This window comes from Gopherus evgoodei, chromosome 21 (assembly GCF_007399415.2).
Source record: "Gopherus evgoodei ecotype Sinaloan lineage chromosome 21, rGopEvg1_v1.p, whole genome shotgun sequence".
NCBI classification, from domain to species: Eukaryota; Metazoa; Chordata; order Testudines; family Testudinidae; genus Gopherus; species Gopherus evgoodei.
The window spans coordinates 1,483,331-1,497,328 of NC_044342.1; the positions used below are offsets into that span (position 1 = coordinate 1,483,331).

At 49.2% G+C, this 13,998-nt stretch overlaps 1 protein-coding gene across 1 annotated transcript; it reads right to left on the minus strand.

Annotated features, from left to right (window-relative positions):
* Positions 1-9,682: 9,682 nt before the first annotated feature.
* On the minus strand, positions 9,683-10,627 carry LOC115638372 (olfactory receptor 4N5-like). The gene has a single exon (XM_030539965.1). It carries the CDS (start codon positions 10,625-10,627, stop codon positions 9,683-9,685), a length of 945 nt encoding a protein of 314 aa, XP_030395825.1.
* Positions 10,628-13,998: the final 3,371 nt, after the last annotated feature.

Below are 13,998 nucleotides of genomic sequence, written 5' to 3' on the forward strand. Positions count from 1 at the left end.
ATAATATATGTTATAATATGTTATCTTGTGTGATTACAAGAGATCGATATGTAGACCTATAGCTTCCTTCATAACTGTTATAACTATTAAGACATGATTTCAAAGCTATTGATATGAGCAAGTTTGCTTTATAAACATAGACATTATTAATAACTATTTATTTACAAGAACTGCGTAACATTTACCAACCTTTACCTCATTTTAAAAATACCGAAGTGAAATATTTGGACTGAAATCTCACTGCAAACACTTGTGAAGTGTTACACACATCTCTGCATAGAAAGAAAGCTCTAAATCCAACACAAAGCGATTGGAATAAAAGAACAATAAGCGAGACGGGGTTTTCAATTACCGTAATTGGACTAGCACCAGGAACTTTTTAAGGCAAATATTCACTCAGATACTAAAAATACAAGTATAAGAACATGGATAAATAGATATTTCTCCGTAGCACAGATAGATGGATAGGGGGATAGATAGATAGATAGATAGATAGATAGATAGATAGATAGATGTAATTACTCATAGTATGGACAGATAGATAAATAGATGTGCGTTTATGGGGACCGTTAGATATTTCCATATAAGACTGCTCAGTCGTGGTGCTATGGGGAGGGGCACCATTCGGGGGGAGCGTTCAGTGCTGCTATTGCTAATCACCCCGGAGTGTATTGAGCTGCGTCTCCTCTTCCCTCTGGGCTGTTTTTCAGACCCATCTGTGGCCCAGGGAACATTCTTCCCCCAGTCCATTGGACAGGGGTGTCTGCAGAGCCACTGGGATCAGATACAGGGGGGCCAGTCCTGGCCCCACTGCAGGCAATGGCCAAACTCCAATGGATGAAAGTGGGGCAGGAGGTCACCCGTGTATTCCCATGGGGGAAGGGGCCCCTAGCTCAGAGATCCGTCAATGCTCGGGGTTATTCTGATGAGTTGTTCCCCCTGGACTATCTCTCTGCCCCTCCATGGATCAGGGCCCCTCTGAAACTTGGGGACCTTCTCATCTCCCCACTGCTCAGTGTCGGGGCAGATTGGGGTCCTTCAGCCATGTCAGTCCCTGAACCGAGACTGTGATGCACGGCTCCAACTCTACCCCATGGGACGACCACATCTGGAGGGATGGAGCCGTCGGGCAGATGGCAAGAGGGCTGGGGAAGGGGAGTTAGGAGAGACCTGCTTCTTGGTGTCATGGCTGGAGCATGTGTGTGTGTGTCCTCATGCAGGTCCGCTCCTGTGCTCAGCTAGGTCCCTCTAGCAGGCCTGGGGCTAGTGTCCCTGTGGCTGGGAGTGGAGCCGTGGGCCATAGAGGGTGGGGAGCAAACCTGCAGCTCAGTGCCGGGGGGTATGAGGAGGTCAGCACAGAGCTGTGAGTGGGACCCCCAGGAGGGGGAAGACAGGACCTGAGCCCCAAGGAGTGCTGTGGGACCTCCTCTGTGTGGGGCAGGGAAATAAATATGGTGAAAGCAAGGCACAAACAGGACAGGGAAGGGGCAGCAGGTCACACAGAGAGATGTTAGTGCCCAGCGACTGCCCCCTGATCTAACCACTAGCCACAACTCACCTCTCAATGCTGGGGATGAACCCAGCAGTCCTGACTCCCAGGCCCCCCTGCTCTAACCACTAGCCCCATATCCCCTCCCAGAGTTGGGAACAGAACCCAGAAGTCCTGGACCCAGGTCCTCCTCACTCCAATGGAACCTAGGAATCCTGAATCCAAGCCATGTACAGAAATAACAACCCATTTCCCTTCTCCCTTACTGCCTCCATCCTATTTAAAATCCAAACAAGGAGAAAATCCTGCATTAAACACACTAGCATAGCTGGGGCAGTTCCCTACCCCCCACAGTGATGGGTACAGGCTCTCTGCACACTCAGGGATGTGTCAGATAAATCAGGCTGCATCTTCAATCTTTCCTCCCCAGCCATGAGGGCTGGAAACTGCTTTGTGTATGAAAATGAGCTGAAATTCTGCAGCACTGACGTGTCCCTATGGTCTGGAGTCCCCAGCCCATGATCTAGGCCTGGTTGGATAGCAGGCCACATCCCACGGGTTTCCATTGACACTATCGGAGTTGATGGCAGATGTCATGGGTGAAGCAGGAATCCCCACTTGTTGCCTTACACGTGCAGGGGAATGATCTCATAGTATCTCAATTCCAAATGCTGCTCTGGTGCCATGTGAAAACCCGCCGGGTGGCTCTGCCCCTTCCACGCAGACCTCTCAGTCCAGTTCGCATGCTGGGCTTAGCAGATCCCATGCTTTGATCGCTCCAGTGGGGTGGCCCCAGGCCGTGGGTGAAGATCAGAGTCAGTGGCTGGGAGTTCCAAGGAAGTCTCTGGGAGTCAGGACCTCAAAACCCAGCTCCATGGAGAATCCACAGAAAAAGGGGCAAAGTGCTCCCAAGCCCTGGGAAAGATGAGAAGACACATGGCCACGTGGGCTGAGATTTTCCAGGGTATCTGGAAACGAGAACCCCATGGGAATGTGTCACTGGCCCTGGCGAGCTGACAGCAAAGGGCCGTGGCCTTGACAAGCAAAGAAGACGAGCCCCATCATGAGAGAGCAGCTGGCCACGGAGTATCGCCTGCGGTCACTGTGGTGTCTTGGCTGGTCTCATCTTTGCCTTCCGGCCCCCTCCTGACTTCAGTTCCTGGAAGAAAACAGGGTCTATTTGTAGTGCCGGGGCGTCCCCTCGGCCCTGCTCCGGAGAAGCAGGTGTCCATCTGGAAGTCCCCACGCATCAGAACAACACCCAGAGGGGCAGAAAATAAACTGAGGGCTGAATGTGGAGAGGAGAAAAACACCCAGAGAGACAAACACCAGGTGGGCCTTGGAGCGCTTGGTCGTTCAGCCGAGATAACTGATCTCAGGGCTGACAAATGCGCTGCAGGGTGGGACTGGCTGGGCCGGGTGGGTTGACCCCATGTCCCTGCCCTTGCGCATGGGCTGTTGGGGACTGTACTGCCTTGGGCTCGCGGGCCTGGGATGGAAACCTACGGCCTGGTTTGCTTGGGTCGGGAACTGGTTTGAAAATATATAGCTGTATTCAGTCCTGGTCCAGCTGCCCCATTGCCCATTATACAGTACAACCACCCCTTCCCCGCCCCCACCCTCTGCTGCCCCCTACGGCCATTATACAGTACAGCCGCCCCTCCCTGCCCCCACCCTCTGCTGGCCCCTAGTGCCCATTATACAGTATAACAGCCGCTTCCCCACCCCCACCCTCTGCTGCCCCCTAGTGCCCATTATACAGTACAGCTGCCCCTTCCCCACCCCACCCTCTGCTGCCCCCTAGTGCCCATTATACAGTACAGCCGCCCCTTCCCCGCCCCCACCCTCTGCTGCCCCTAGTGCCCATTATACAGTACAGCCGCCCCTTCCCCACCCCACCCTCTGCTGCCCCCTAGTGCCCATTATACAGTACAGCTTCCCCTTCCCCATCCCACCCTCTGCTGCCCCCTAGTGCCCATTATACAGTACAGCCGCCCCTTCCCCGCCCCCACCCTCTGCTGCCCCCTAGTGCCCATTATACAATACAGCCGCCTCTTCCCACCCCCACCCTCTGCTCCTCCTAGTGGTCATTATGCAGAATAGTTGCCCCTTGCCCACCCCCGCCCTCTGCTGCCCCTAGTGCCCATTATACAGTACAGCCGCCCCTTCCCACCCCCACCCTCTGCTGCCCCCTAGTGCCCATTATACAGCGTAGCCGCCCCTTCCCCGCCCCCACCCTCTGCTGCCCCCTACGGCCATTATACAGTACAGCCGCCCCTCCCTGCCCCCACCCTCTGCTGCCCCCTAGTGCCCATTATACAGTATAACAGCCGCTTCCCCACCCCCACCCTCTGCTGCCCCCTAGTGCCCATTATACAGTACAGCCGCCCCTTCCCCGCCCCCACCCTCTGCTGCCCCCTGCTGTCCATTGTACAGTACAGCCGCCCCTTCCCCGCCCCCACCCTCTGTTGCCCCCTGCTGTCCATTGCACAGTACAGCCGACCCTTCCCCACCCCACCCTCTGCTGCCCCCTAGTACCCTTTGTTGGTTATAGCTGTCCCTGAATGTTTTGGGAGATGTTTTGGCACCATCTAGGTGCACAAAATACACCAGAATGTTATCTGCACTCCTTTTGCCCAGCACAGAGCAGTATATTGATGGATTGACAGAGAGAGAAAGGGAGGTATCACAGATGGATTGATAGAGATATTTAGATGTGGCGATATCACAGATTGTAGGATCAGTAGATAACTAGAGATTTTGAAAATAACTAGATAGAGGGGCTGTATGGAGATAGATAGATAGATAGATAGATAGATAGATAGATAGATAGATAGATAGAGGGGGTGTACGAGGAGAGATAGATAGATAGATAGAAAGATAGATGGATAGATAGAAGGGCAGTATGGGGATAGATAGATAAATTTCATCATCCATTCAGCATGTTTATCCTGGCTGTCCTTGGCCACAGAATCCACAGCCTCTTCTGGGCATGGGGAGGACAAGAAGCATCTGAGGAGGAGTCCCTGGAGTGGATGCATGGCCGACCATCTCACTGTTTCTAGGGCAGAACTGAGGGAGAAGCTACGTCTTATGAGGCTGCCTATTCAAGTCTGGCCACTGGTGGGAAAGCTGGAGGCTTCTCATTGGCTCGGCCACATCCCTGCAGTGACCAAACCAATGGTCACTGGGACACGGGTGGGACATTTGCCGTAGGATGAATCTTGGGTAAGATCACAACTAAGAGGGTGGGGAGCGATAATCACCCGGGGTATCCATCTTAATTGAGGACTTGGGACTTAGGAGATCCTGAAGGTTCTGCGCTGGGAAAATGGCATAGAAGGAGGAATGGGCATCATAGATGACTTGCTGTGAAATTAGGTACTGGTTAGAGAAGGGGTGGCTTTGGGAGGGGAGTGAGGTCTAGTGATTAAAGAACAGAGGGGGCTAGAAGCAGAATTCCTGGGTTCTATTCCAATGCAGCCTTGAGCAAGTCTAATAATTTCTTTTGTGTCTCTTTCCCTAGTGGTAAAGTGTTTGTGTTCTTTTTGTTACAAATTGTATAAAACTCCTCTGCCAAATTCTTGAGCTCCTGTATCTCAACGGAGCTTCAGTTGATTCCAGCTGGGGATCTGGCCTATTGACTCCAAGGAAGCCACAACTGATTGACACCAGCCGGGGAACTGGCTTGTTGAGTCCAATGGAGGTACGACGAGTTGACACTGGCTTGGGAACTGGTGCTTTATGAATTACTATAAATGATTGTTACCACAGCTATTATGAAGTCCTTTGAAACAATACAGCATCTTGGGATTTAAATTTCCCTGGTCACATAGATTCATCATCTAAGGGGAGACGGGATCATTAGATCATCCAGTTGGACCCACTCTATAACACGGGCTGGCTAATTTCACCCATTTCCCCATATACTGAGCCCAATAACTTGTGTTTGACTCACGCATGCTCCAGAAAGGCAGGCAGCCTGAATTTGGAGCCATTTGTGCCAGATACATTTAGCCAATGAAACAATCGGCTACAATTTGAGCTCTCCACGTTTTTCAGTCTCAATCAGGAGATGGTTTCCTAGGCATTGTCCCCTGGGATGAGCCAGATTAATGTGAATGTCACAGTGAGGGTAACATTCTCTCCCCATGGTAGAAGTAGCTGAATTTGGATCCCAGGTGCAACCTCTGTGGACTTGTGAGCTTATGAGATTTTTGCCTCAGGGACTTTTCCAGTTCTGTGACACTGATGTCCTTAGCCACTCCTATTAATACCAATAAATGAAAGTGAATCCTCATTAATGAGTCTTATTATACTAATATATACTTGTAAGACTATAATAAAAAATGCTTAGCAACACACCACCCTTGAGAGCAGAAAACTAATCATTAATGACCAGTAAGTTTCAAAATTATTACTCACTAATAATTAACAACCAGCTGCTAATTACTAACTGCACATAATAAATGATTAGGGTGGATAAGTTACTATGTGGGATGCATCCTGAATCTGGAATTAACTCTGAATCCTACATGAAAGATATCATAGAATCATAGAATATCAGGATTGGAAAGGACCTCAGGTCAGCTAGTCCAACCCCTTGCTCAGAGCAGGACCAATCCCCAACTAAATTTTCCCAGCTAGGGCTTTGTCAAGCCTGACCTTAAAAACCTCTAAGGAAGGAGATTCACCAACCTCCCTAGGGAACCCATTCCAGTGCTTCACCACCCTCCTAGTGAAATAATGTTTCCTAATAACCAATCTAGACCTCCCCGACTGCAACTTGAGACCATTGCTTCTTGTTCTGTCATCTGCTACCACTGAGAACAGTCTAGATCCATCCTTTTTAGAATCCCCTTTCGGTTTGTTGAAAGCAGCTATCAAATCCTCCCTCCCTCTTCTCTTCTGCAGACTAAACAATCCCAGTTCCCTCAGCCCAGAGGCGCCAACTTTCCATTGTGCCAGGGGTGCTCAACCAGCACCAGCTGTGCCCCAGGCCTTGCCCCGACTCCACTCCTTCCCTCAAGGCCACACCCCGGCCCTGACTCCACCCCACCTCTTCCCACCCCCGCTACACATCTTCCCGCCCAGTTCTGGCCCCTCCCCCAAACGTGCCACATCTTCGCTCCTCCTCCTTCCCCCCAGCTTCCTTCATGCCACAAACAGCTGATTGTGGTGGGAGGGAGGTGTGGGGAGGGAGGGAGAAGCACTAATAGGGGACCTGCTGGTGGGTGTTCAGCACCCACCATTTTTCCCCCTGGGTGCTCCAGCCCTGGAGCACCCACGGAGTCAGCACCCATGCCTCAGCCTCTCCTCATAAGTCATGTGCTCCAGTCCCCTAATCATTTTTGTTGCCCTCTGCTGGATTCTTTCCAATTTTTCCATATCCTTCTTGTAGTGTGGGACCCAAAACTGGACACAGGACTCCAGATGTGGCCTCACCAGTGCTGAATAGAGGGGAATGATCACATCAACATGTTGCAATCATATTAGCATGAATACCAATTGTTCTGATTAATGATTAATGATCAGTTAATGACCATCCATCCATTATCAAATAATGAACACACATCAGTTATCAATTGATTTGTTGCCATTTGTTATAATTAATTCATCAGGAGCCAGTATTTAATGATTAACATTCATAACTAGCCATTATTAATAAAAGATCATTAATAAAACAACATTAACAGAGATCTGTGACTCTGCAGGGAACAGTTATCCCACACAGTGGATAGGAAATATAAATGTTAAAAGTTCATTTTTCTCTGAGCTTTTGCGCTATGTAGATGATCATAGCTGGTGACTGTTTTTTATTGAACTTGGTAACAATCTTTCATCTGGAAAGCATTTGATTTTGCAAATAAATAGTACAATTTGGATGCTGTAAAAATAAAATCTCTTTTCTAATATAATCCCAACTGGCTTGAATGAAAATAGACAGCGCTAGCTTTGAAATAATAACAATTGACTTCTTTTTGCTGTCACAAAATAAATTATTATTATTAATTGCACAAGTACTAATGTCTATATTCTTTGTTATCTGATGTCATAGTTTGTAAAGATAAAATAAGGAGAAATATGCATTTATGTAGAAATCTAAGCAGTAATAATGAGATCTAAATTGTACTCGTTTAAATTTGGTTATTTATTTAATAAAATGCTATTATTAAGATATCTCTGCACCTTTTAATTCATATAATTCATGTTTATTGACACAGAGATCTAAATTCAATGAGATTGCTATGCCAACCTAATTCTTAATTTATATTTATGAAGCAATCCAGGTTTATTTCTAATGAGCTATAAAAGTGAGAATACTGTTAATGAATGTGTATAAACAGATGAAGGCAACATTCGATTGGTTTGTAAATATACTAGCATTACCAAAATGTATGTATAACAGCACACACAGGTTATTAGAACATAAGAATGGCCATACTGGGTCAGACCAAAGACCCATCTAGCTCAGTATCCTATCTTCCGACAGTGACCAATGCCATGTGCCCTAGAGGGAATGAACAGAACAGGTAACCATCAAGTGATTATCCACTGTCGCCCATTCCCAGCTTGTGGCAAACAGAGGCTAGGGACACCTCCCTGCCCATCCTGGCTAATAGCCCTGATGGACCTATCCTCCGTGAATTTATCTAGTTCTTTTTTAAACCCTGGTATAGTCTTGGTCTTCTCAACATCCTCTGGTAAGGAGTTCCACAGGTTAACTGTGTTGTTGAAGAAATACTTCCTTTTGTTTGTTTTAAACCTGCTGTCTATTAATTTAATTTGGTACCCTTAGTTCTTCTTGTGGAAGTTGGGAAAAGCGCAGACATCTTAGTCTTCCAGGAAGAGCAAGAGTCAGGCTAACTCTTCTATTTAATAATGTGAGACTTTAATGCAGGGCCTGGGCAAGTGAAAAAGAACTGTAAGAAAGGTTGTTTTGACCTTGTGTTAGATAAGAATGGAAAGCAGACTATAGCAAGAACTGCTGAGAAAAGTAAAATATCAGGAAGGAATATGTGTAACAAAATGCAGTTGTTGATCTTTACTGTATGTAACAAAAGGTATAAATACTTGCCCTGTTTATCTAACGGAGACTTGCCTAGGGAGGGGGACCTCTGCCCCTGAGTACTCTCCCCTTGCAAGTGTTAAAGAAAATAAAGCTGCCTCTGGCATGTTGCAACCAACCTCAGAGTGAGAACTCGTTTTTCTCACACATTCTGTACAGAGCAGGAGTAAATAACACTTCCTTATTTACTTTCATCACCTCTGTCAGGAGTGTCTAGATCTCTTAGTCGCCTCTTTTCCAAGCTGAAAAGAGCCAACCACATATAGTTGGGGCTAGGGAGAAGAAGAAGAAGGTTAGTAAAGATTTGCATTTAATTATTCCTCTTCTTATCAATAAAAAATGCTTATAAAGATCTGCTCTTAATTAATGTGTATAAGTAGGAAAAAATGAGAATAGATTGCTGTAAATACCCTGATTGCTCTTAACGGGTGTGTGTGAACTGAATGAAATGCTCTTTGACTGATAATGTGATTGCTTCTAATAAACACTTAGGAAACTGACTGAAGTGTTGTCAGATTGCTTTATAAACACATTGATTGCTTTAAATAAATGTATATAAACAGTTTGAAATAACAGTAGATTGAGCTGTAAACAATGTATTTGCTATTAATAAAGGTTTATAAGGAATTGGAACAGTATTTGAATGATTTATAAATATTATTGTAATCGAAACATGTTTGCAAAAGATTAACAATATTATTTAGATTTTTATAGTCATGATTATTAATACATATCAAATATATTGGTATTCAATTAGGTTACTTTATACATATGGTTATTATTAATGCATATTACTTAAAAGAGCTGTATATTTTTATTGCTGAGATCACTTAAATATATGTAACCATTTTTTCATGATTTGGAGCTGAGTAGAAACATTTTAAAATTATTATACAGCTCTCTGCATCAAAAGAAAGCTCTAAACAAAACCAACAGGAATAAGATCAAAACTAATAAAGAGTGATATGGGATTTCAATTAATTGTATTAGCACCAGAAACTTACCAAGGTAAGCATTCCTTCTGATACTACAATATAAGAGTAAGAGGATAGACAGGGAGATAAAGTACATATGAGAGAGGGAAAGATACAAGAAACATTCCCAAAGTCTGCAATTTTCTATGATTACTTGCTCAGTTCCCTTCCCCAAGACCCATATCTGCCAACCATCCTCCTCATGGCCGACTTCACCTCCTTGTTCCTGAGGGTGTAGATCATGGGGTTGGTGAGGGGGAAGACCACAGTGTGCAGCACGGCTACCACCTTCTCCAGGGGGACAGTGCGGAAGGGATGGCAGTAGATGTAGATGGCTGGCACGAACATGACAAAGACGATGATCATGTGGGTGATGCAGGTGGAGGCCACTTTGCTCTGGCTCCGGGGAGAGCATGCCCAGAGCTTGAGCAAGAGGAGGGAATAGGAGACCAGGAGGAGAAGGAAGCACAGCAGTATGACTAGCCCATTGTTGGAGAAGGTTAGGATCTCCACCAGGGCAGTGTCGGTGCAGGCCAGCTTGATCACCTGGGGCACATCGCAGAAGAAGTTGTCCAGGACGTTGGGGCCACAGAACGGGAGCTGTGTGATCAACCCTACTAGGATAATGGCATGAATAAAGCCTCCTGCCCAAGATGCCCCCACCAGGGCCCAGCAGACCCCCCTGCTCACCATACTGGTGTAGCGCAGGGGCTTGCAGACAGCCACGTAGCGGTCATAAGCCATGGTGAGAAGGAGGAAGGCTTCAGCTGCCCCCAGGAGGTGGAGGAAGAAGATCTGGGCCATGCAGCCCCCGTAGGAGATGGTCTTGTGGTGAGAGAAGAAGTCAGCCAGCATCTTTGGGGGGGTGACAGAGCAGTAACAGATGTCCAGGAAGGCCAGGTTGGCCAACAGGAAGTACATGGGGGATCCCAGACAGGGGTCACCCCAGACAGTGAGGATAATGAGGATGTTGCCCGGGAGGACGACGAGGTAGAAGAGCAGGAAGAGGAAGAAGAGGATGAGCTGGACTTCATGGGCAGAGGACAAGCCCAGGAGGACGAATGTGGTCTCCACTGTCCAGTTCTCTTGTCTCATCGCTCTGGACACATGCACAGGGAGCAAAGATGCAGCTTGGTAACTGGCCCCTCAGTCTAAGGGTAGCCCTGAGTGAGGCCACTAGCCTAGGTTGTGGGTTCAACTCCCTATTCTACTACAGACTTGCTGTGTTGTTCTGAGGCCAGAACACCAAATGGGTTTAGGCACCTAATCCAGGTGCACCCAATGGGAGTTTGGCGCCTGAACTGCTTCTGAAAAATCCCATTGCATCTGAATGCCCCTAACTACCTTTGGAAATCTGGATTGCAGCGTCTCAGCCATTGAATGGAGGCAGCTTGTCAGGAGGGGAAAGTATGAGTGGAGTTGGGGAGGGGAACCTGGGGTCACATCCGTGGGTACCAGAGGGTGGAGGGGTGTGTGGGGCAGAGGGAGTCAGGTGGCAGTTAGCCAGGTCCCCACTTCGGTGCCCTTCCACGCTCAGCTCGTTCTCTGCCATCATGTCCCCTCGGCTGGCCCTGTGTCCTGGCTGCTCTTGATGCTCTGGCAGAGAGGAGACGGAATAACATCAGGGCTCAGAAAGGGACAACATCTCCATGCGACTGACGAGGTGCTGTGCCCCCCAAGTGGCCCCTCTGCCTATGCATGGTCCTGACAGGACTTGGCAAAGCCACAGAGCAGCCCAGGTGAGAAGCTAGATGGGCAGAAGGTTGCTGGTTGGGACTGAGGCATCAGCAGAGCTGTGAGTGGGGGAAGGCCAGGGCTGGAGTAGCAGGGGCTGTGGGTTGGGAGAGAGATGCACTGGCAGAGCCAGGGGGACACACTGCATTTGGGATGTGGATGTATGGGAGTTTTTTTTGGAGGGGGGGAGGAAGGAGAAGAAGCTGGATCCAGGCTGTGGAAGGGGCTGTGCAGGGGGCACTGGTGAATTCATGCCCAGCCATGCCCGGGTAGTGCATCTTTGCACTGGAACTACAGGCCTGTCAGGATCCTGCGGGCTGGCACCCCAAGCCCATGCCTGGCTGGCAGGAGGCTGGGGGTAGGGAAACTGCACCCGTGGGTGGCAATGGAGGGCACCATGCGAGACGGAGAGAGAACAAAGGAGGAATAAAAGAGAAAGAGGGAAAGTGATGGAGACTCACCTTGAGTTGCCTTCGGTATAGTGACATGTGCTCAGCTGAGTGCCATCTGCATCCCCTGCTGCCACACGGCCCCCGGCTATATCCCCACTGGCTGGGACGGGCGTCACCAATCCACACTGCAGAGTGTGTGTGTGTGTGTGTGTGTGTGTATGTGTGTGCAGCTGCTGCTCACTTAATTCAGCACTGAGCAAACGCACCAACTCCAGGGGGAGCCGGGAGCTCAGCTGCCAGTAGGGGTAGGTGGGTGATTGGGGGAGGAGGAGGGAGAATGGACAGGCCAGTGGGGCTCCAGCAAGACAAGGTCCCCCCAGCAGGGGGTGCTGCAGGATCCCCTTCTGTGGGGATTGGGAATGAAACATGGGGACAGGGGAGAAAAGGGACATGAATCAAGTCACACAGCCAGTGCTTAATACAGCTTGATGCCTGGCCTCCCACTTCCTCTGCTCTAACTACTAGACCCTACTCCCTTTTCAGGGTTGGAGATGGAACCCAGGTGTCCTGGCTCCCAGTCCCTGCTGCTCCAACTCACTTGATCCCACTCCCCCTCCAGGGCTGGGGATGGAACCCAGGAGTCCTGGCTCCCAGCCAGAGGCAGATTAAGGTTTCTGGGGTCCTGGGGCAGAGCAATTGCACCTGCAGTGACAGTCTCATGCCCATTTCTCCCCTTCCTCCTGTATCCCCGCCCACGGCCCCATCTCTTTCTGCCTTTTCCCTGGGGCCCCACCCTGTTCCACCCAGGGTCCTCCCACTGTGGCCCCACAACCTCTTTCCTCCTGTCTGTCCCCCTCCCACTGTGACCTCAAGACCAGAGAAGCTTTGTCCTCCTGCCATGGCCCCAGGGCTGCAGCAGGGAGTGAGAGCTCCCTGAGGCTGCGGTAGATAGTGACAGTCCTCCAGTTCCAGGGCTGCAGCAGGGGTCCTGGTGTTGGGGCTTCCTCTGCCACACCAAGTGCTTCTGCAGGGGACCAGAGTTGGAATCCTAGGGCATCTCCCACCCCACCTGCCAGGCCCTTAGGTCAGAGAGTGGGGTTGGGTGTGGGGGCTTCCTCTGCCACCCTATAGCTTCAGCTGGGGATGGGGCAGTGGGGGCTTCCCCTGCCCCTCCTGAGGATAGGGTTGGGCACACTAGGCTGGGGCTTCCCCCACTCCTCAGCTTGTGTTGACAATGGGGTTGGGACACTAGGGTTTCCCCGCTTCAAGTGCCCCACCCAGTGCTGCTGCTGGGGAGTGGAGTTGGGTGTGGAGGCTTCCCCCATTCCGTGACCAGGGCTCTTGGCTTCCGCCACCCAGCAGTGGATTTTTTCTGGGGGTCACAGTTGGCCGGGGCCACTGGGGATGTGCCAAGTCATCTCAGTGACTAATCCGCCTCTGGTCTCAGACCCCACTAGATCCCCATGCCCTCCCAGGAGTTCTGTATCTCAGCCCCAACCACTTTAACCCACTAGACACCACTCCCCACCCAGAGACAGGATAGAACCCAGGAGTCCTGGCTCCCAAACTGCCCTTTCTAAATCACTGCACCCCACTATTCTGTTCTAACCACTGGATCCCACCACCAGTTGAGCTGTGGACAGAACCCAGAAGACCTAAATTGAAGTCCTGGAGAAACTGGAGCCAAAAAATGCAGTTTCCAGTGACCCAAAGCTATCCATGAATTTACCATGAATTCACCCAAGAGCTTTGACACCAAAAAAAAAAAAAAAAAAAAAAAAGGTTATCTGACTTGATATGAAACCCTTGGGCTAAAGGAAGAAAGTAACAGCACCTGCTTCACTCCAGAGCCTGATTTGTCAAGGAATGTGCCTTGACGGTGGGAATTAGACGGTCCGGTCCCCTCCACTCCAACGATTAATCCATAATACAATGGCTTCAACAGGACACATTCCCATACCAGCTTATCCTATAGCCCAGTGGCATAACTGTGCTGCTATAAAGCAGGAGACCCAACTTCCTGGTCCTTCTTCACACCATGGAGACAGGTGACTTGAACCTGGACCTTTCACTTTTCATTGAATGAAATATTTCCATCTACCCTACCCACAATTTTCTAATTCCCTTAATTTTTTCTGGATTTTTTTAGCTCGGTTCAGGTTGATGCAATTTCTTCCCCCCTCTGCTTTTTCCAAACTGTCAGAGATCTGAAAACTCAATGATTCACCCAGCTGTAGTAGCCAGCAGGCAAGCTGATGCCATTCACTCTCCACGCACACACACTGCACACCGCAAAGAACAACCCAATATTTGTTTGGGTACAGGCAGCACCCAGAACAA